The sequence below is a fragment of the Lepidochelys kempii genome, chromosome 9, assembly GCF_965140285.1.
Source record: "Lepidochelys kempii isolate rLepKem1 chromosome 9, rLepKem1.hap1, whole genome shotgun sequence".
Classification (NCBI taxonomy): Eukaryota; Metazoa; Chordata; order Testudines; family Cheloniidae; genus Lepidochelys; species Lepidochelys kempii.
Genome location: NC_136388.1, coordinates 77,170,066 through 77,193,752, shown reverse-complemented (window position 1 = coordinate 77,193,752; position 23,687 = coordinate 77,170,066). Strand labels below are relative to the sequence as shown.

Genomic DNA, 23,687 nt, shown 5'->3' with positions numbered 1-23,687 from the left:
TATGGATTTGGCCAGTGAGCCCTTGGGCTTTACATGAGAAGAGAATGTGGAGGTACCTGCAGTCAGACAGCACTAAATTGTGATTGATAATCAAGTGTAAGTGTCTTTTAAAGGGACACTGTCACCTTAATAATAAAATTATAACTAAAAATTAAAGAAAATACTTTTTTCTCAATGTTACTTTGTGTATTTGACAACACTTCTTATGATCAGTTGCAGTGTTTCCCCTGTTTAACCAAGTACATTTCCACATGTTTGTGTGGATATTTCATGAAACTTGATGGGGCAGATTTAGTACATGAAACTGCTATTAACTCACTTTTTCAATTTGATGAGTCTTCAAGTGGGAACCTAAGTCCCATTTTCATAAGTACCTTAGAAGTAGAGCTGTACAAAACTCAGAATTTCCATTTCCATTTCCAATTTCCAATTGGGAAATTTCAACATTTCAAAATTTATCATTCCAAATTGGAATGAGTTGTGCATATGATGCACCATTACTACTGACTTCATAAAATAATGTAAAAATAATAAAAGTAATATAAAAATAAAAAAGCAAAATGAATTTTTGAAATTCTAGCATGAAATTTTGAAATTTTCCATCACTAAAAATGATTTGTTTAGATGTGATTTTTTTTCCCCCTGTGGAATTTTTGTCAAAATTGATACAATTTTCGGGGAAAAAAATTGAAATATTTTTTTCTAATGAAAAAAATGCTCAGACAAAAGTTTTGCAACTGGTTCTACTTTAGAGTCTAGCCTCCACTGAAACTCAATGAAATGTAGACGCTTTTGAAAATGTTACTCTTGTCTTTTTCCTCTAATTCATAATAAACTGTCATTAACACTTATTGTCATCTGTACACTGTCAATAACCCTTAATTTTGAGAGTTCATAACTGAAAATTTCCTTCAGTTGAAAGATGGTAATTAATCAATTATATATGTATTGTAATAACAAAAAGTTGGAAAATAAAGCATATGCAACTAGAATTATTAAGAGGGATAAAATCCAACTTGAAAGACATTGTGTTGTCACTTTAAAATGTAATTCTGTAGTATTAATTTGACATGTCATTTTACTTTCATAAGAATTTGTGAATTATGATATAAAATGCTTCTGTTGCTGGAATGTTAATGACTCTGACAAACCAGTTTTCTGGAAAGAATTTACCGATGAAGTTTGCCTGTCCTTTCTTTTTTGGCTTCAGTGCACTTCAGTTTATTATGCATTTTATTCCTCTTTTGCACAAGAAAGAGGAATGGAGATAACGAGGTGAGGAGCTCTTTGAGGAAATCATTTTGTTTGTGTTGCCAGCTTTTTCCCTTCTCTTTCTCCAGTCAAACCTCAGTTTTGCTTTGTTTTTATTATGTTCTTATTTAGAATTTGTTGGACTTACCTTGCATTGCCATGAGATTCTCTTCATGGAACAAATTAAATTAAATAAATAGCATCATCTGTAAATCTTTAACACTTGTGAAAGTTCTGAAGCCAGACAGTTCAGTAAATTCCTTAACTTTTATCATTAGCAAAGTATAATTAGTGTTATGGCCCTGATTCAGTGGGGTACTTTAGCACATGGTTAATCTGCATCACGTAAGAGCCCCATTGAAGTCCGGGAACCTGCTTAAGCACCTTAATGAACTGGGGCCTGGAGGAGCATATGTTGAGCCTATAGATTCAATAGGCATATTACCTGATTCAGTGGCATAGCTAGGACAGGAAAACTGGGTGGGCCCTGGTTTTTGGGTGGGTGGGCGGGCAATGATGGGGGTGACAGGAGGGGGCGCAGGAGTGATCAGGTGTCCTGGGGAGACCCCCACCCACCCACCTTACTGCTCAGAAAGCACCTGAGACACGAAGGCCGTGGGCCGTGCCCATGGAGCGGAAGGGGGCCCCGCTGAGGCTCGAGCTCCGCACACCCCTGCTGACCCCAGCTTGGTCTTCGTCAGCCCAGGTGCATCCCCCTCCTGTTGGCACCATGCACTGCTGCCCTGGTTTCTGCCCCAGCACTAGCCCCGCCCAGACCAGTCCCCATGAGGCACACCCCCCACTGAGCTACCACTGGGGCCAGAGACTGGAGTAGGTGTGCACAGTACTAGTGTTCAACCAGATCTATAGCTAGTCAAATATAAGTCACTGATAAATACTGGTGAAAATTGTCAAATAATATATTTGACAAATATATTTTCCTGCTATTCAACCAGCCGGGGTTGGGAGTCCCAGCCTTTGGATTTGGGAAGGAGGAGGGAGGCTTGAAACATTTGCAGCTGCTGGAGGAAAAAATGGGAGTGAAGTATTTAAAAAGATACATTTTACAGAACAATGGCTATACGCTTTCACGGTGAACAACACTATTCACATTACATAGCACGTGTGATTTTGGTACAAGGTCACATTTTGCATCTTACATTGAGTGCCTGCAGCTTTGGTGTTAGAGATCACACATGCAGTGCTGGGCAACAGAATTCGGCTTGCAGGCAGCCATGGTAAGCCATAGTCTTTCGGCTTCTGCAATCTTCAGAACAGCAGCGCCCTCCTTTCCCATACCAAGCAAAGCCCGTTGAGTTGGCCATTTAGTGCTGCGGTTTTCCTCTTAATGTGCAGCAGCAGAAACCCCCCGCACATCCAATTCTCTGGGATGATCGCTTTTCCCCTCCCCACACCGCCTGGCTGGTATCAGGGAAGATCCCTGCTAGCCAAATGTGAACAGCTCAGCGCCAATGTCTCCTCCCCCATACCATGTGGCTAACTGCGGGGAGGATTTCTTTTCAGCCACAGGCAAACAGCCCAATAGGAACAGGCATCTCTGAATGTCCCCTTAATTAAATTCCCCTATTTCAACCAGGTTACCATGAACAATATCACTCTCCTGAGGATAACACAGAGAGATAAAGAACGGATGTTGCTCGAATGCCAGCAAACACCAGGACCATATGCTGCCAGGCTTTGTCATGCAATGATACCAGATTACTTGCTACTAGTATGGTGTGGTAAAGTGTCTTACCATGGAGGACGGAATAAGGCTGCTCTCCCCAGAAACCTTCTGCAAAGGCTTTTAGAGTACCTTCAGGAGAGCTTCATGGAGATGTCCCTGGAGGATTTCCAGTCCATCCCCAGACACGTTAACAGACTTTTCCAGTAGCTGTACTGACCATGAATGCATCCCAAGTCCTCAAGACTACTTAATCATTAAAAAATGCTTGCTTTTATAATGTGTATTATATTTAAAAAGGTGCACTCACCTGAGGTCCCTTCTCCAGCTTCATTGGGTTGGGAGGGTATTTCAGTCAGGGTGAGAAAAATATCCTGGCCGTCCAGGAGAACGGTGTGCTGTGTGCTCTCCCCAAGGTCCTCCTCCTCCTCATCTTCCCCATCTGCAAAATCCTCAGGCATGGCAGAGAGTACCCATCGGAGTCCACGGACGGGTGGGGTAGTGGTGACAGCCCCCGCTAGAATTGCATGCAGCTCAGCATAGAAGCGGCATGTCTGGGGTTCTGTCCCGAAGCATCTGTTTGATTCTTTGGTTTTCTGGTACACTTGTCTGAGCTCCTTAAGTTTCACGCGGCACTGTGTCGCGTCCCTGATGTAGCCTCTGTCCCTCATGGCCTCTGAGATTTTTTGAAATGTTTTGGCATTTTGTCTTTTGGAATGTAGTTCTGATAGCACGGATTCCTCTCCCCAAACAGCGATCAGATCCAGTACCTCCTGTTCGATCCGTGCTGGAGCTCTTTTTCCATTCTGGGACTGCATGGTCACCTGTGCTGATGAGCTCGCGATTCAAAAGTTCCCAGGGCTTTTCCTGTACACCTGGCCAGTGCATCCGAGTTCAGAGTGCTGTCCAGAGCGGTCACAATGGTGCACTGTGGGATAGCTCCCGGAGGCCAATACCTTTGAAATGCGTCCACGCTAACCCTAATTCGAAACGGCAATGTCGATTTCAGCGCTAATCCCCTCATTGGGGAGGAGTACAGAAATCGGTTTTAAGAGCCCTTTATGTAAAAAAAAAAAAAAAAGGCTTCATTGTGTGGACGGGTGCAGGGTTAATTCGGATTTAACGCTGCTAAATCCGACATAAACTCATAGTGTAGACCAGGCCTCAGATAGGTCCAAATACCAGTACTCTATTCTGGGCATAAGCCTACTCCTCCATTTTTGTAAATCCATGCACTTGGTAATCATTGTGGCCTTCAGTCTTTGTGGTGGAGTTAAACCCAGCATTGTAGGTATATAACCTAGGATATAATTTTCAGCTGAGGTTTGGTTGCTAAAGCCAAGCAGTATTTTCACTCTAGTGTCCACCTCTTTCCGCAGCTGCCTGATTGCTGGACAGTGCCATTGCATGTGGAGAGGGCAAGGCTCCCATCTTGCACAAGCTCTGTGACATTCAAAACATTTTGAACAGCATCTTTTCTGTAACAAGCATAGCCTGAGATCCACAGAGCCATTTTTAACATTCTATAAAATGCTTTGCCATTGGGCTTCTTTTAAGGGCTGTGATAAATCCCCTTCATACACTTCCACAAAACTCCAGACCAGTGGAGTTCCACTTTACTAGTAAACATACATAGTAGATGTGGGCAGATTACCACTTGCGATATTAAAATGCCAGTAGTGATTCTGGTGGACTCTGCCTATATCTTGTTCCCCTGGATGATGAAGCCATGCACCAGCCACCTTGAAAGCACCAAGCAAGGATTCAACTACCAACTCAGCAGGTGCAGATGGAACATAGGAATGACCATACTGGGTCAGACCAGTGGTTCCTCTAACCCAGTATTTTGTCTTCCAGTAGTGGCCAATGCCAGATGCTTCAGAGGGAATGAACAGAACATGACAATTTATTGAATGATCTATCCCCTGTCTTCTAGTCCCAACTTCTAGCAGTCAGAAGTTAAGAAACACCCATACCATCTGGTTGCATTCCTTACCATCTTGACTGATAACCATTGATGGCCTTATCTTCCATGAACTTGTAGAATTCTTTTTTTAACCCAGTTATACTTTGGTCTTCACAACATCCCCTGGCAACCAGTTTCACAAATTGAAGAAATACTTACTTCCTTATGTTTATTTTAAACCTGCTGCCTATTGATTTCATTGGATGTTCTCTGGTTCACGTGTTCTGTGAAAGGATAAATAACACTCACTTTCTCCATACCATTCATAATTTTATAGACCTGTATCATGTCCCCCTTCAGTCGTTTCTTTACGAAGCTGAATAGTCCGTCTTTTTAATTGCTCCTCCTATGGAAGCTGTTTCATACCCTTAATCATTTTTGTTCCCCTTCTCTGTTCTTATGTTTTTATGTTTGCTGACTGTAAGCAGCCAGACACAAGGGCCATTGCAAGAGCTCAACATGAAGCTATGCAGTTAAAGGAGGCCTTGAAAGAACACTTGAATGGTCAGCCACAGTAATCCGTTGTGCTGGACTGTTCTCTGGCCCTGAAGTTTTGGGGACTCTGGGAATTGTGCAGTATTTGCTGTACATTTATAATTTATTACATTGTGTTTTTCTCTGAACCAGAGTTCTTTGAGTAGTGTCACTGTGGGTGCTCCACATCAGGGGTGCCTGTACCTTTGATCAGAGATTTTTGGTAGCGGTGCCCATTCAGCCCATGCATGCATTCCACACGTCCTCATGCCCCACACTGAGGCTATATAGGGCTGCATGGGCTAACCACCCACAGTTCCTTCTCAACCACCTTCAGCCTGAGACGGAATCTCCACAGGCCTGTTCTCTCCAATATTTCAGCAATGTATGTTAATTAGCATATAGTTAGTTACCTTATAGTGTTTATAATTGTTGGAACAGGTGTTCCCTTTGGTCTTTTTTTTTTTCTTAAAAAGAAAATAGAATAACTTTTTTATGGATAAAATTTGTTGATAGTTGTTACAAACTTCCCTTTCTAGAGATTTTTTTATTTGAGTCAGGAATGCCAGGCTTCCCGGTGCCTGTCCTGCCATGAAGCTACTCCAATCAGTGACTGGCTTTCCAAGTGCTTCCGGTTTGGGTGATACTTGTATCCTCAGTAAGTGCAATATCTGCATGTCCTTCAAGGGTAGATCTCAGAAAAATAGGGAGAGGGAGTAAGCTTTACAATCGGCTTCAGATTCAGGGGGAGAGAACCCCCTCTACATAGATCTCCCAGTACCACTAGTGCCCCGTCCATGTCAAAATCTCAGTCACTGGCAACCACTAGAGACGTAGGCAATACTGCAGGATCGAGTACATCTATGGTACTGAAGTCCTCAACAACATCTTCTTCTAAGGAGAATGAGGTAAGGAGTACATTCCCAAGAAGTCGCCAAAACACAAGAAGGCTACATAGACCTCAGGTCCCAAGGGGAGTTCCATGCAGGCTCCGAGTGATGTCAGTGCTTCAACAGTGAAGAGAAGCCAGTCATCTAAGACAGACTTGGTACTGAGTTTGGGTACCTGCATCCAGAGCATCAGAGACACTATTGAGAAGAGTTCTAAGCCCACCCCTGAAAAACACTTGGTAACGGTAACACGAAAGTCAACTATACCAAAGATGTATGGTACAGATGGGATTGGAGCCAACTCACTCCCATGCCAAGTGCTCGGTACCAGCTGAATTGGTACCAAAGCTGTCTTCCACAGGTTCTCAACTGACTCCATCTTTGATACCCATCAATACTGCAAGAATTTAGATACCCTAAGGAACTGATCATATCTTTGGAGCGGGAATCTTTTCCTCAGCCAGTCTCCAGTTTCGTATCTCAAACTACCTAGCGCTTATGGCCAAATATGACTTTTTGATCTATGGGCAGATGGCGGATATTGCAGATAAACTACTTTAGCAGCATCATGCCTGCTTCCAAGCTCCTCTACCTGTTTGTTGTACCATTGCCTCTTATTGTATTAGTAAAACAATGAAAAGTCAATACCTATGTCCTGCTATCTTGGGGATGGGCTGGGTGCCATCTTTACATTTAAAAGTTGTAAGGAAAATACGTGCAAACACTTACCCAAGATTCCTTCCCCTTCATCTGGCTCATCCATTGACAGCACTCGCTAGACTGCAGTGGAGTCTCCAACAGGTCCTGGTTCATGGCATAGCTGGAGACTGACTCTCTCTCCTGTCCCCACCCCACATTTCCTCTCTCCTCCCCCTCCTGCCTTGCTGTTCATGGCAGGGGTTTCTTTAATACAGTAGGGCCACATCTTAATACAGTTTCTCACGTACACTGTCCATTGCGATTGCACAAGCCGTCTTCACTCACGCTGTCAATCACATAACTTCCCTGTGGAAAGTACAATTACTGACATGAACAAGTAATAGTAGGAAATCATATATGCATTTTCAGCATTTTTTATTGTATGGTAGCAGCTGGAAACAAGGAGGAGACCAAGCACCATATGACCAGCCATTTTTTTCACAGATCGTCATTAAATGTTCCACAGACAACAGTCTGGGAGCCACTGCCTCAGTAATTTACATTAGACAAAATTCCTTGATCTTTCAGAGCAGCAGGTAGCATACCAATGTACAAAAAAGACTGAGCTACATTAGATCACTGGCCTTCTCTACAGGAACTGGAAAATTTAATAAAGAGCTTAGCAAAAAAGCTTTTCATTGGAGTTTCTCAGAGCAATATGGTTTCTCAAAGCTTGCAAAGTGCTAGCTCTGGTTTCCCTTTGGCAAAAGTGAATCTAGTAAACCAAGCTTTTAGTGGAGTGTTTTGTGAAGGGTTTGACACTGGCTGGGAGGGGAATAGGGTTTTAATTACTTAGCTCTAAAGAAGGTTCAGCCTGTCTGCACAATGGGGAAACTATCACTGGAACTACTCAAATGTTTAGAAACAAGGGATGTGGGGAAGAGTAGGTGAGGCCGGGAATGTGAAGTCTGTGGCGTGCAAGATGGTGTTTAAGAATCAGGCCAACACTTACGTACCGGACTTGGGTGAAAGTTCTTGAATGTATAAGTTCAAAGAAGTTCTTAAGATTGTTTTCTTTACAAAGTAATTCGTGAGAAATTAATCCTGTGATCTTACTGACAGCTGAAAATGTTGACACTCCCTTTAAGTGTCCATTACGTTAAATTAAATTACAATGGAAATTCATATGTCACCCACATGGGTCATAAATGAATACATTATGACTGTGCAGTTATAGTTATGACCAAATTCATTTGGAGAGGGAGCACTTAAAAATTAAATTTCTTATCAGTCACATTTTTTTAAAGGGCTTCAACCAAGCTTCAACAGTTGTGCTTGCAGTTTTGTGTACCAATTTTTTGCATGCATCCACTTTTACACAAACCAATTCTCGAGATGCACGATCAAAACCTATGTGCAAAATTGTGGGCCGTTTAGCAGTTGAGGTGAAAATTTGGCTATATGTGTTAATAGAACCATGGCTCCATGGATGAAAAATATTATCCATCATAGAATTGCTGTAGTCCAGAAACAGATGGTTTAGTTAACCTTCATCTACCCAAAAAGGAAAAGAGAAATTCTGTTAGAAATTTTCACCAAAATTCACTATACTGAATTCAGCCATCATAGTTTATAGATCATCAGTTTGAGAGAAGGAAACACAGTAGGATTTCACATAAGTGCCTGGGTCTCACAGGTCATTTGATCATAGGCCTATGCTTTCCACAGCACTAGCTTACCTTGCTATTCTGTTTTTGTGCCAAATCACATTCCAGCCACCTTCTTTGATTTTTTTGTTATAGAGGGAACACTTACTGTGAATTTCAGTATCTTTCTTTTCTCTTTGTAGGTCCAAGTTCAGTTAAAAACAAGAAAAAGGGTAAGTTAAAATTCTAATTTAATTTACTTGCTCACTGCAATTACTTCTCTCTAGCAAATGAGAACTACTTTTGGCTGTGAACTTTCTCTGATCAATATGAATACCGGACAAATGGCATTTTTACTCTTATCAGTCTAGGTATACCTTGCCTGATATATATATAATTTTCCACTTCTGTTGTAGTGATTGCATCATTGAGCAGGTTCATGTTTAGAATGATAGACATTTACTAATTTTTCCCTCTAAAAGCTGGCACATTAGTATTCAGAGGAGGCAGTGTAGGGGATGCAGTTGTAATCAGCTGCATAGTAATTAGCTGCATACAAATAATTCCCAAGATTTCATATTTGTAAATGCAGTTGGCTGGGTCATGGGCCAACCTTTCATTGTTTGCTTGTCCTTCATCATGTCATTTTCACTAAAATGATTTTCAGCATAATCTCTGATTCTTAAAGTTTAGTCGGCAATAAGCCTAACTTTTTAGAAAGCATGTCTGTAGGGATATGAGCCAAAGTCCATTGACTTCAGGGCTTTGGATCAGACTCTAATACCACATCCTTCAAGCTGTTCAAAATGTTCCGTGATTTATTTAAAAAGTGCTTATTAAAGAGTTTATTTTCTATTAAATAGGTAATTTAGCACTTTAGCCCAGTTGAGCTGCAGTGGTCTGTAGTACCTGAGAGCTACTATTTGTGCAGCCCTCTTTTGAAGTATTTATGTTTCTGCGCAGACTTTCTGTTAGGAATCTAACAAATCAAAACACCTCAATTGCCTACTAGACTCCCTCTCAAAGGTCTGATGTCAGGAACCCGGTTTCAAAGAAGCAGTGCCAGCCTACCTACTGTTACTCTTTCCTTTGCAACCCTTGAAGTATCCTTTTTATGTTTTCTGTAAATTCTTGTGTACATTTACAGAACGTTGTAAGTTTGAAAAAAAATTGCTGTGTGCAGTGCTTGGGTTCCTCCAGATGTGGCCCACATGCTTCAAAGAGAGTGCAGTACTGATCTAGGATATGATTCAGCAAAGCATTTATTCATGCATTTAAATTAAGCATATGCTTACGTCCATCCTTGTTCACCAAAGAACTTGTACGTGTCCTTACTGTTAAACATATGTATAAGTGTTTGTTTGCTGAATAAGGATGTAGGTAAGCACGTGGTTAAAATAGGGTGACCACCCATCCCTAATTGGGTGGGACAGTCTCAAAATGTACATTTCAAGTCCTGGTCCCCGGTGCTGAATGACTCTGGGACAGCATTTGTCCCAGATTCCCTGTGGCACCACTCAATGCCTGCCTGAGGCTCAGGGCAGCACCAGCCTCTTCCCAGTTTGGGGGAGGAGCTGAGGTGGGCCTAAGTCCCCACTTGCCACAAGACCCCACCCCCCGTCATTGTGGACGAACAATCTGAAACTGTGGCTGATGCTGGCTGCAGTTGGGAACTCTGTCTACGTTTTCTAAGAACGGCGCCCTAATTATTTTATTTTCTAAAGACCTAGTTTAAAAAAAAAATCTGAGAACTTAATCCCGCTGATGTAGGATCAGTAGAACTAGACGCCTCATAGGAGTGATAATTATGACATTTGAACTGCTTTGGCGCAGTAGAGGAAAAAATGGTAGTGCTGTATTAATCAATATTTTTCAGTTTCTATGGTGCTGCCATATTTTCCCAAAAAAATTGTTCGTTGGTTGGCATGTTCTAAAACAGAAAAAATCTCAATTCCCCCTGCTTTTAAGAAAGGAAGTGTCTGCATGCTGCCTGATACATTTAGCTGAAGACAGAGTTGGCAAGCTGGGAATCGAATAATCAAGGCACACTCTATAAAGCTATTCTGTGGTGGTGTTGGTGATTGCATGATGACCCTGTGAAATCTAGCTAGATTTATGGTATGTGGCAACTCTACACAAAGCAGTGTCTGCTATGCAGGAGCCATGCAGATGCCATCTACTTAACCATAAGTATCAGCTTTCTCTTTTGGCTCTCAGTCAAATACTGAATACTTTCAGGAGTTTTTTGAGAGGATACACCAACACATTTCCATGTTGTGATTTCTTCCCTTGTATGGCATACATGCGTTCATGCTCACTCGCTGTCTTTCTCAATAACTCTAGCTCATTTCCTGTGCGCAAAGGGTTTCAAGTATGGGTGAAATTCTGCCCAAGAAGGTGGCTTATGTAACATCTTTTGTGGCAGAGATAGAGCAACTAAGTACCTCATCCCCCCCCAGAAGCTGACTGCTTGCTCTTTTTACCAAATTTGAAGAAAGCTCTTGCCCATCTTCCAGATGCAGCAATTCTCATACATCTCTTCAGCTCTGGAATGATCGCCTCACTAGAGGCTGAATCAAGAGTCCTCACAATTTACTGTACAGCTCTGTTTCTACTTCATAGGTTAGTAAGTTAGATTAACTACATAGTGGAAAATTCATTGAAATAACTTGATGCACAAATCAAATGCACATTCCTGCTCATGTGCTGCATCAGAATTACATTTAATTGTTTTACACCTGAAGTAGCAGAATAGCCCTCTGGGGCAGGATTTAGTTAAAACAGCTGTAATGTGTATTCCTTCTTGATTCCCAAGTCAGAGCAAGGACATTCAGCAGTGAATCTGGCTTCGGCGCACATTTGATCCTGTATTAAGGTAGTCTAGGATAGAGAATGATATAAATCAAAGGAATTTAATAAAAATGCTTTAGGGGAGATGTGTAAAGATTTGAATTTTGATTCAAGGTGATAATTTCAAAAATGTGTAATTATCCTATAGAGGAGAAGAGCTTGGGGACTGAAAGAGTACTCAACCACCTGCCAGCTCAGATTGGAAGAGGAATGCATGCTAAGTGGGACAGAAATACTACCAACAATATACTTTGTCTGCTTTTACACCTTCTGCCCACCCTCCTAAGACATGTACCTTTTCATAAAATAGTTTAAACCAAATTTCTGCTTTAAAAATACTACAGTCTAGTTTTTAATTTTCTTATGACTCAAAATACAAGAGCAGGCAAAGGAACATGGGGGAGAGAATGAGAGAACTCTAGTATTTCATAAAAGTAGTCAGCTCTGAGTTCTGTATACTAACTTCTACAAGGAGTGGTGATTGTCTAACTTCCATTTCAGATAGAGACAAGAAATGAATTTTTGCGCCACCTAATGAAAGAAAAAAACCTGCATGTTCCATCAAACTACTCAGGAGAGGCAGTGTGATCAGTTGTAGGTAGATACCACAGCAGCTCCGATTCTAGGCATCCTTGTTGTTAACTGCTAGGCAGTGGTATGTACTTAGGACATACCAAAGAGGGGAGGCCTTTCCGACTTTGTGCTCACCAAAAATAATGACATTATTTCATTTTGCACCATAACATTTGTCAAAGTTCCTTCCCCACTCTGAACTCTGGGGTACAGATGTGGGGACTCGCATGAAAGACCCCCTAAGCTTATTTTTACCAGTTTAGGTTAAAAACTTTCCCAAGGCATAAACTTTGCCTTGTTCTTGAACAGTATGCTGCCACCACCAAGTGATTTAGACAAAGAACAGGGAAAGGACCACTTGGCGTTCCTATTTCCCCAAAATATCCCCCCAATCCCTTACACCCCCTTTCCTGGGGAGGCTTGAGAATTAACAAGATGAGCACAAACCAGCCTTGGATTTTTAAGACCCAAAAAAAACAGTCAGATTCTTAAAAATCAGAACTTTATTAGAAGAACAAAAAAAGACAAGAGAACAACTCTGTAAGATCAGAATGGAAGATAATCTTACAGGTAGTCAGATTCAAAACATAGAGAATCCCTCTAGGCAAAACCTTAAGTTACAAAAAGACACAAAAACAGGAATACACATTTCCTCCAGCACAGCGAATTTACAAGCCAAAACAAAGAAAACACATTTTCTAGCTAGATTACTTACTAACTTTACAGGAGTTGGAGGGCTTGCATCCTTGATCTGTTCTCGGCAAAGGTATCACACAGACAGACAAAAGCCACAGTTAGGTTCCCTTGTACATATGCATTATTCTGGTTTTTACTTATTCCTTTTTTATTTTGATGCAACCACTGCCTCATCCAATGTGCAGGCTGGACAGTGCCCAGGGAATGAGACAACTGTTCAATATTGGTATCCTCATCATGCTGCTAGTAGCCCCTGCCTTGTTTACTGCACATCTTCCAAAGCCTGTGACTAATACTAAGTTATTCATTGCCTCCATCTTCGTTCTAAAGCACTTATTACAATAGTATCTGAATGCCTGGAAAACATTTATGAATTTATCTCCAGTGCAGTATTAGAGAGCATTATTATCCCTATTTTACAGATGGGGAAACTAAGGGGGAAAAAGACTTCTCTTAGGCCACACAGTGAATCAGTGGTAGAGCAAGGATTAGAACTCAGGCCAGCTTGATTCCCAACCCACTGCTCCTTCCTGTAGACCACACTACCTTACTGGAAGAGTTGTTGAGTATCCATAGCTCCTATTGACTTGACTTGTAATTGTGTGTGTGTTTCGTTTTTCTGTATATCAGGCCTCCAGATGTCTCAAGTTGGACACCCAGAAAATGAGGGATATGCAACTAACTAGCAGCCACATGCCAGACTTTTGGTTTAAGTGACTTATTCAGGATCACATAGGAAGACTGTGGATGGAATTTAGTTTGTTTGGCATTCACCTACCTTAATCACAAGATCATCTCCTCTCTCCCTCCAGTCCCCTACCTTATTCACTGCACACCCTTCAACTTCTGCAACAAATGAAGCAGGAACCTACAATCAGCCTCATTCATCACACAATTCTGATTCATCCCCAGAGCCCATCCAGCTTGTGCACTGAATGAGACATAGGTCCTGTGGGAAAAAATAGAGCTGGTAAAAAAATTTATGACAGAAGTTGTCTACCAGAAAATACTGATTTGATGAAATTGAAACATTTCACAGAATTTTAATCAAAATTTTCATAGGAAATTATCTAAATGTTTCATTTTGACTTTCATGTTATAATTTTATCAAGTAAACGTTTTGACCTTATTGAAACACACTATTTTCAGAATATTTTGTTTCGCAAAAAATTCTGAGATTTTGACTTTGTCCTGATTTGGGCCAAAACCAAATTTTGAAATCTTAATTTCCCTCAGATTGGAAATTTTGAAGTTCAGTCACCTCTACATATGCACAAAGAGACTGAATTAAGGTTCAACGGGCAATGTAATTTCCTATGTTTTAAAAAACATAAACACAAGTTATATTATGTACAACTGTAACAACAACCACACACATACACACACAATCTTGGGGGGTATAAATCTAGATAAGCCCTTAGCAGGTCTTGAGCTATAGGACTAACTACATTAGCAGGCATCAGGAGAAGGCTGTTATTATGGGGGGAAGTGGCCCATTTAAGTTCAGGGGTACTTGGAGAGCCCAGCCAGTGCTCTCTGTTCTCTTATCCCTAAGAGATCAAAGGAGCTTCTTCTCCATGCAGTGCCCCAGACTGTGGATGGGCTATTTGGATCATGTTCTTCAAGCCTATATTTTTTTCCAAATGTACTCTAGTCAACCAGGCCTGCCTTTCCAGAAGGCTATAGCTGCAAATCTAGAGCACCCAAATTTCATGCTCAGTGCATTTCCCCTATATGAACGCAATACAATAGGATTTCCAAGCAGGCAGATGAACTGGATCTTTAGGATAGAAGGTTCATCTCCATGTTTGTCTGAGGATTCTTGCTCCAGGATAATAGATTCCGTCTCTCCTCTCCAGTCTACATTACAGAACAGCCTTGTAGAATGTTTAGTCCTAATTAAAAATATTTAAATACACCTCAAGGAATCTGTTAGATAAGGGAACTGCTTCCTTCATGTTCAATTTCTCTCTTCGTATGGTAAGCCCTGCTGAACCCACCTTATTCTACCCAACAAGAGCTAGCGCAATCACCTGATAAAAAGGCCAACCATTGGTCACTATCTGTCATCAGGTCCAGATTGTCTCACACCATGACATCACATTCTGGGCTGAATCACAAAATCTGAGCTAGCTGTTTGATCATGCTTTTAGCTTATCTCTCACCAGCTCCAACATGGCTGACTCTGGAATAGAAAGTGAGAACGTGATCCTGACTGTTCCTTTTTCTCACTCACTAGGAAGCTACCTGTTGCTCTCTTATGGGAGGGTACAGGGAAGCCAACTCAGAGCTTTTTTGTGCAATGCTCAGTAGGCAGAGGGTCTAACACACTATTTTGTGTTTTTCAGGTAAAAAGGCTGGTCCTCCAGGGCCCAATGGTCCTCAAGGGCCACCAGGACCTCCTGGACCCCAGGGTCCCCCAGGAATCCCAGGGATCCCTGGAATTCCAGGCACAACTGTAATGGGACCACCTGGTCCTCCTGGTCCTCCTGGCCCCCAGGGACCACCTGGGCTGCAGGGCCCTTCAGGTAGGTGTTTATTTCAATCCTAACTGGACAGATGCTTTGCAGACCACAGTGATGAGGGGAAATACCATGGTGATGAGTGGCATAAAAACTGAATAGAACATACCCAGAGACCTCTCCTTCAGTTCTAACTTGAGGCAGTGGGGCTGCATTGTTATAACAGCATAAGAAGGTTCATTTTCTAAGCGCCACGTACAATCTCTCAGCAGGACACAGACACTAGTACTCGTAACTAGAACTGGAGAGGGAGAAAAAAGAGGTTAAAAACCCTCTTTGTCCTTACCAGCTCAGCTGGACAGGTTAGAGACGGGCTACTATGTCTGCCCCAGCTAGCCTAACTAGCGCTGCTCCACTAACTAGTACTGTGCAGTGCATAGATAAGCCTGGCCTTTCACAGTCAAATAAGATCTGATCCCTGCCCCAAAGAACTTAGACTAAGTTTCCAAATAACACAGTGAGTGATAACAAACAGCGAAGGCAAGAGGATCATGTGGTTGTTCTGGTTTGCTGTAGGTGCTATACTGTTCACATTTGTTCTATTTGCAAGAAAAAGATGCTACTTAAATTCCCCATCCATAGTCATTTCACTGGGTGAGAGAAGCAGTGAACTACCAGGAGCTGGTATCCTGACATGACCTGCTACAGGACTAGCACTCTGGCTAAACAGAGCAGCCAAAGGAAACTAGGTTAATATCTACGTATAGCTGTGTGTTATCAGTTACTTCTTCTTTGAGAAGAAGCATTGTCTAGGGGTTGAAGCATGGGACTGAAAAACTGGGTACTGTTACTTCAATTCCCTGTAAGGTCTTAAGTCATTTCCTTTCTCTTTGCCTCAGTTTCTCAATTTGTAAAATGGGTGTTATACTTGTCTACCTCGCACAGACCGCTGAGGCTTCATTTTTGTCTGTAAAGCACTTTGCAGATTTCTAAGCATTCTCTCTGAAGATGTCAAAATATTTGTTCCCATTAATCTCCAGTGAACTGAATTTCATTGGTACTGAAGTCTACAATCAGCTGTAACTCCCTATGTATGTGTTGTCAGATGGATTGGTTTGAGGCTGCCCTGCTTGTAATCTTGGTCAACAAGCTAATCTGTCTTAATCCACATACCTGATGTGGTAAACCATTGGGAAGGACATGACTGGATCAGAAAAGCTCCTGAGACACTTGTTAGGTTTGTCTCAAAGTAGTCACAAGCAGCAAATCTGTTTGCCTTTCACCTGGTTCACATGAAAATATTTTTTCCTGCACTTCCCATTTTCACGTCACACTCCATATATATTGTTTTAATTCATCTTCTTAGATAACAGGACACTGAAACTTCCTTCCTGAAGACAGGCAAGGTTTATTACCCTTTCCCTCATGGGGCTTTCAGAGAAAACTGTCTGGCTTTCAGTCAATATACCAGGAGTGGCCAAAATGCAGCTTATAGGCAACTTGCAATCCTTAGTTCTATAGTGCAGTCCACAGCTACCCTTATTTTTATTAAAGAGATCTGTGTCACAAAGATAACAGGTCCCATTGTGTGGTCTGGCTCTCAGAATGAGCTGGAGCATTGCAGTGTGGAACCCGTAGTCTTTGGAGGATGTACCTCCATAATCAAGATGAGGGTTGCTGCAATTTGTTCTATTTAATGAAAACAGGTTGAATAAAGTTTGGGGACTCCTAATGTGTCAGTTAAAATTGCAAACCAAGAAGAAAGATGGAATGCAGCATTTCCAGTTTAGAGACCTGCTAATTGTTAAGCTCAATGTCACTCATTGTGTTTCTTCTTTCCCACCTAAGATCTGGTCCTCTGAGGAAAACCCCTGTTTTTTACTCAGTAGGCAGGAGATTTGTTACATCTGGTTTTGCAGAAGTTTCTCAAGTGCCATCATGATTTTGTGGATATTATATTTTGCAGGTGCGACAGACAAAGCTGGCTCCAGGGAGACACAGGTTGGTTGACTCTGTCTTAGGGGGAAATGTCAGTTGAGTTGGCTAGATATTTTATTTTTTTTTTTATTTTACAAGGGAACATTTTCTAAACGTCCATTTTGTGGTAACTTTCCTATATAAATGAACATCTTGTGCTAAATGGTTGTTACACTCACATAAATACCAAAAGAAATTACCAGAATCACCTTTACTATTGGAAATGGCAGAGGAAGCACTGGATTTGCTGCTTACTGAAGTTTGCTACCTTTTCTCATCTTCTTAAAATACCTTAAAAAATTCTTGGCATTGGTTTATTCTAGCCCACTTCATCATTTACAGAAAACATTCCTGATGTACAAGGAGTTTCAAATGGAAAAGACTTTATGAATTGTACTCTTTAAATACAAATGAATGCACTCAAATCCACATTGACATAAAGAAAATAATAATAAGTCCTCTTGTCTAGTTGAGCCCTGTTTTGTTTTGAGAAGGTGACCACAGCATCTGCCCAGCCAGCAATATTCTGGAGGTCTGCAATGACTACTTTGAACTTTATGTCCTGATCATCAGTTCCACAGAGAGATAAATAAGGTTATTTAGTAGAATAAATCAGTGCATCTGGATAATTTTAACTTGCTGTACTCTTATTTGCAGCCAGCTGTGGTTCATCTCCAGGGCCAAGGGTCAGCAATTCAAGTAAAGAATGGTAAGAATGACAAGAGATTGTCAACCACTAAAAGGGTCCCATCCTGCACCCTCAATTTCATAGCTGGGCTTTCTATGCAATATACCACATAGTATGAGACACTAGTTCAGCTCATGGTCTTCTCAATATGGTCCTCTGTTAGCCTCCCTAAGTGACAGTAGGACTTTCTGCTGCCCCCAGTCTCATCAATCCAACTGTCTTTTATGCCTCATCCATCCTTTTCTCCACTATCCTAAAACACACAAGTCTCTCCAAATAATTCTCTGTCCCAGTCCATCCTCTGCCCACTTGCTGACCTCCAAATAGATTATCTGCCTCCTCAAACCAACTGAACCCATTCTCCCCTCCACAGAACGACGAGTCCTCTTCCCCAGTCTATCTTCTGCCCTCCCTTCAGTCCTGAATGTGTCCTATGCCTACCTCCATTTTTCAGCAATCCATCCTCTGTCCACTAGTACCCTACTCCATTCTGTAGCTCCCAGTCCATCAATACATTCTCTGTCCCTATCAATTCTCTGTTCCCTTCCCAAAGTTTCCAGTCAATGGACTTTTCTACTCTTCTAACCCCCTAGACTCCAAATCAAATCTCTACTCACACTCTTCACTTTCTCCTCAGCCTCCCCAAATCTCTGACCTCCAATCTATCAAGCACATCAATCCAGCTCCATTTATCCTAAGTACCCACCCCTCAGCCAGATGATCCTCCCATCCAACTAGTTGATGTTCTTTTCTTCCCCCAAACTTACTAAATCTTTTTTCATCAAATCACCTCACAAATTGACCCTTTCTCCCTCTACTCATCCTCAGCAAATTTGACCTTGTGTTCTCCTCTGCTAGTAAAATTGATCCTCTATGTGTTGCTGTTCCCTCCAGTAATTTTGATCTTGCAGTAAAATTGAGCTTATGCTCACTTCCCCCATCAAAACTGATCTTATGTCCCTCTCCAATTTACATAAAGGTTTCTTTTCTCTCTGCCCATAGGAGGGTCACAAGATTCATCAGATGCCTCCTTTCTCCCCGTGGTTCAACTCCTGTGGTTATGTTGGAAGGGGAGAAATTCTGTGAGAAGTGCTCCCCTGCCTGGACCCAAGCCAAGTCACTGGAACATTTATCATATTTCCTATGTAGTATCCCAAGACACTCATAAGAACATAAGAATGTCCATCCTGGGTCAGACGAATGGTCCATCTAGCCCAATATCCTGTCTTCCAACAATGGCTAGTGCCAGATGCTTCAGAGGCAGTGAACAGAACAGGGCAATTTATTGAGTGATCCATCCCCTGTCATCCAATCCCAGCTTCTAGCAATCAGAGGCTTAGGGATACCCAGACTATGGGGTGTATCTCTGACCATCTTGGCTAATAGCCATTGATGAACCTATCATCCATGAATTTATCTAAGTCTGTTTTGAACCCAGTTATACTTTTGGCCTTCACAACATGCCCTGGCAATAAATTCCACAGGTTGACTGTGCATTGTGTAAAGAAATACTTCCTTTTGTTTGTTTTAAACCTGCTGCCTATTAACTTCATTGGGTGACCCAAGTTCTTGTGTTATGAGAAAAAGTAAATAATATTTCCTTATTTACTTTCTCCACACCAGTCTTGATTTTATAGACCTCTATCATATTCCCTCTCAGTCATTTCTTTTCCAGGATGATTAATCCCAGTCATTTTAATCTGTTCCATACCCCTAATGATTTTTGTTGCCTTTCTCTGTACTTTTTCCAATTCTAATATCTCTTTTGAAATGAGGCAACTAGAACTTCATGCAGTATTAAAGCATGAGCGTACCATGGATTTATAGACTGGCATTATGATATTTTCTGTGTTTCCTTTTCCCAATGGTTCCTGAAATTTTATTAGGTTTTTTGACTGCTGCTGCACATTGAGTAAATACTTTCAGAGCGCAGTCCACAATTACTCCAAGATCTTTCTTGAGTGGTAACAGCTAATTTAGACCCCATCATTTTGTATGTATAGTTGGGATTATGTTTTCTGGTGTGCATTACTTTGCATTTATCAACACTGAATTTCATCTGGCGTTTTGTTGCCCAGTTACCCGGTTTTGTGAGATCCCTTTGTAACTCTTTGCAGTCTGCTTTGAATTTAGCTATCTTGAGTAATTTTGTATCATCTGCAAATTTTGCCACCTCACTGTTTACCCCTTTTTCCAGCTCATCTGTGACTGTGTTGTACAGCACTGGTCCCAGTACAGATCTTTGGGAGTCCCCGCTATTTACCTCTCTCCACTGTGAAAACTGAACATTTAATCCTATGTTTTGTTTCCTGTCTGTTAACCTGTTACTGGTCCATGAAAGCACCTTCCCTCTTCTCCCATGACTCCTTACTTGGCTTAAGAGCCTTTGGTGAGGGACCTTGTCAAAGGCTTTCTGAAAGTCCAGGTACACCATATCCACTGGATCGCCCTTGTCCACATGTTTGTTGACACCATCAAAGAATTCTATTGATCTATAAGGCATGATTTCCCAAAGGCCGTGTTGTTGACTCTTCCCCAACAAATCGCGTTCATCCATGTGCCTGATAATTCTGTTCTTTATTGTAGTTTAAACTAGTTTGCCTGGTACTAAATTTAGACTTCCTGGCCTGCAATTGCCAGGATCACCTCTGGAGCCTTTAAAAAAAAATCAGCATGACATTAGCAGTCTGCCAGTCATCTCGTACAGAGATTAATTTAAGCAAGGCCAACTGAGGAGACACAGAGCAGCTACAGCTCAGCATGCTCTCCATTCACACACAGGAGGCTGCTGCAGAGTGCTCGGAGGGCTGCAGGAGAGGGAGTGAGGAGGGAGGGGGGAAGTGGGTGCCCCTTACTGTCTCGTAGCTAATATAGCAATGTTTATAGTTAAGGCTGCCCCATGCTATCCATTGAAAGAGCGTATTTTCATTGCTTTATAACATTGCCAAACTTTAACCATTGGTGCTAAAATTTCTCATGCCAAGTGTCTATCTCAGGCTGAATTTTTTCTGAAGTTTCAGAGAAATGTTACAGCTATTTCTGATAATTATATTACGGGCAAACACATTGTTTTGCCTGTGGTGGTGGTTTTCTTTTTTTAATGTTTACAACTTTCATTGAGAGGTTCCTGCTTTCAAGCAGGGATGTGAAATATGGCAAGCGGGTCACCCACAGGTTGAGAGAGATCCCCTTTGGTGCATCCAAATTTCACCAAATTATAAGCCTTTGAAAATTACTGTTTGCACATGCTCAGTAGAAGTATGTACATTTGGCAGTAAAATTCTCTGAACATTCCATCTGTACTGAGCATGCTCCATCATCATAGAGCTCCATGGCAACCACAGTGAGCATGTTCCATTCCCACAGAACTTATGAATAAGAATTATCCTGCAATTGTTCCTCCCATCTTCTGGAGGCTAATGTGCCTGGCACCAAAAGTGAGAGCAAAGTAGACTCACTGCTGCATTCTCAAAGGTTCCCCTGCTGCCACCCAAGCAACCCTGAGGAGAAGGAAGAAACACCCTGACTTGAATGTAGACAGGAGAAGAGGGAAAAGGCAGGTTTGGTGGGGAGGGGATAGGAGCAGAGATAAACTGGGACAAAAGAATTAGGCATGGGAGAACTGGGTGGAACCATCTATAACCACTAGAACACATTCCCCCACAGAGCCTTTAAATCAAAACCGTATTTGTGGATGCCAGCAATCCCCTGCTGGCAGCAAATAGCTGTGAAAAGAACCAGCAAAGTGTGTGTCTCATCCCACTCTAGCGGCTGGCTCATATAGAGGATAACAGCCTACTACTACTACCAATTACTCCATTAGGTCTAGTGGTAGAGGTCTGTGTTGTGGATCTAAAGGTTCCAGCCTCATTAAAGACTCAAGTGTTAGTCAGTATAGTACCATATGATGAAATTTTTGTTCTTATTTTTATTATTTTAAATCTAGATAAGTACATACAAAGAAAACCGTGTTAAAAGAATGTTAAGGTTGCAAATTCAAGCATTCAAAAGTTACGAAATGCCAGAATCAAGGTTGCCTGTGCAAACTTAATTTGACCCCCTTGTGCATATGCATTTTTGAGACAGCCTTTAGTTACAGGATCACATACTGTTCTTCCCACATGACCTCATTTCATTCAGTGCATAGGATGTACCTCCTCTGGGATGAATCAGGGTTGTGTAGTGAATTAGGCTGTTATCTGTAGGACTTTGCCTCATTTGTTGAAGAAGTTGGAAATTCTGCAAGGAATGAGGCAGGGGGTTGCAGGAAGAGATAAGATGGGCTCATGGTAAAGGCAGTTGAATGCTGCCCTGCAGAATAGAATTCTACCTGTCTCTGCCACAGAGTTCCTATGTGATGCTAAGTAAGTCACTTATACCAAACTTCTTACAGGAGGCCATTAATTGTGTGTTCCGTTATTCTCCAGGTGCCCAACATGAGACACCTGGAGCCTGAGTTACAGAAGTGCAGAATTCTCAGAACTGCAGTTGAAGTCAATGGGAGCTGTTCTTTGAATACATAAAGTGCTATGTAAATGAGAAGTACTCTGAAAAATCAGGCCTTAGATGTCTCAAGTTGGGGACCCAAAATTAGTGGACATTTGACAATTTTGGCTTTATTCTCTCTGTGCCTCAGTTTCCTCCCTCTAAAATGGGGATAATAATAGCACCTCTCCTCATAGGAGTGTTGTCAGAATAAATTCATTAATGTTTGTGAAGCGCTCAGATTACGGTGAGCGTTCCACAGACACACCCAGGAGGAAATAATCATTCTGCATTCAGTCCAGACTGTGAATGGTGTGCAGTAAATGAGGCCTAGGGCCATATACTGAAAAGAAATATTGAATATCTACCATTCAGTGAGCACCATCCCCCTGTTACACTGAATGAGGCAGGGTGCTTGTGGAAGAAATAGTATAACATGAAATTAAAGAGAGTATCATAAGGCTGACACAGAAGGGGGCTGAATTAATCTACTGGCATCCTTAATTCTGGCATTTCCTATCTTTGAGTGCTTGACTTTGAAACTTTAGTATTCTTTTAATATATTTATTTTATATGTAAGATATCTGTAATTGTGTTTGTGTTGCTACTGCGCTTTTCATTCTGACGGGTACTGAGTGACTGCCATTTTCTCATACTGAGATCTTTCAGGTGGAGTGCTCAATGACTGGTCTCGCATCATTATGAACCCCAAGGTGTTTAAGCTGCATGCACGCAGTGGGGAGCTGGAGGTATTGGTGGACGGCACATACTTCATCTATAGTCAGGTAGAAGTGAGTACGGTCCTAGGCCTAACTCCTATTCCTGTATTCAAAATGAAAAGCCTTGCATGAACCACAAGGGGGCTCCAGAGAGCCAGCAAAGGCCAGGAACTTGTATGTGCTCTGAACCATTTCATGTTCTAGGATGTGAGTAGAGGAAGAGGACGATAAATTTCGGGGAGTGCAAGGTCATGTATTATACCGTAATACAAGCTATAAGGCATTAGTTACTGAGCCTACGTGCAGACTCAATACAAAATTCCATATGCCATGAATCCTGCTGTTTTTTTCTCCATACATTCTATTGTGCAGTTACTCACATTCCAAGTCAGTACTGAACAACAAGCCCAGAAGGAAGCTAGAGGTCACTTTGCTGCTGGAGGTGCTGTCTTTTAAGAGAGAGATAAAACCAAAGTCCTGACTACTCATGATCATTTAAGATCCCATGTCACCGTTTATAAATGTAGGACTATTAACCCTGGTGTCATGGCCAAATTCCAAGTTAGGTAATTCCATTCTCCCTCCAAAATTCCTCTTGTGGTTTTAAATGGATACAATACTCTTCCAAAATCATTGTGTAGCATGGCTGTGTGCTGTAAAACAGCTGCTGCAGTTCACTCCAGAGAT

The 23,687-nt window shown here is 41.7% G+C and overlaps 1 protein-coding gene across 2 annotated transcripts in view; it reads left to right on the top strand.

The window, feature by feature from the left end:
- Positions 1–23,687, top strand: part of EDA (ectodysplasin A) — a 187,207-nt gene that overhangs the window by 156,554 nt on the left and 6,966 nt on the right. The window contains exons 4-8 of one of the 2 annotated variants that reach the window (XM_073360977.1): positions 8,754–8,783; positions 15,018–15,197; positions 17,098–17,132; positions 17,766–17,817; positions 22,942–23,072. In XM_073360977.1, coding sequence (XP_073217078.1) covers positions 8,754–8,783; positions 15,018–15,197; positions 17,098–17,132; positions 17,766–17,817; positions 22,942–23,072 — 428 coding nt within the window. The remainder of the gene's footprint in view (positions 1–8,753; positions 8,784–15,017; positions 15,198–17,097; positions 17,133–17,765; positions 17,818–22,941; positions 23,073–23,687) is intronic. The other variant, XM_073360978.1, reaches the window with a different exon arrangement.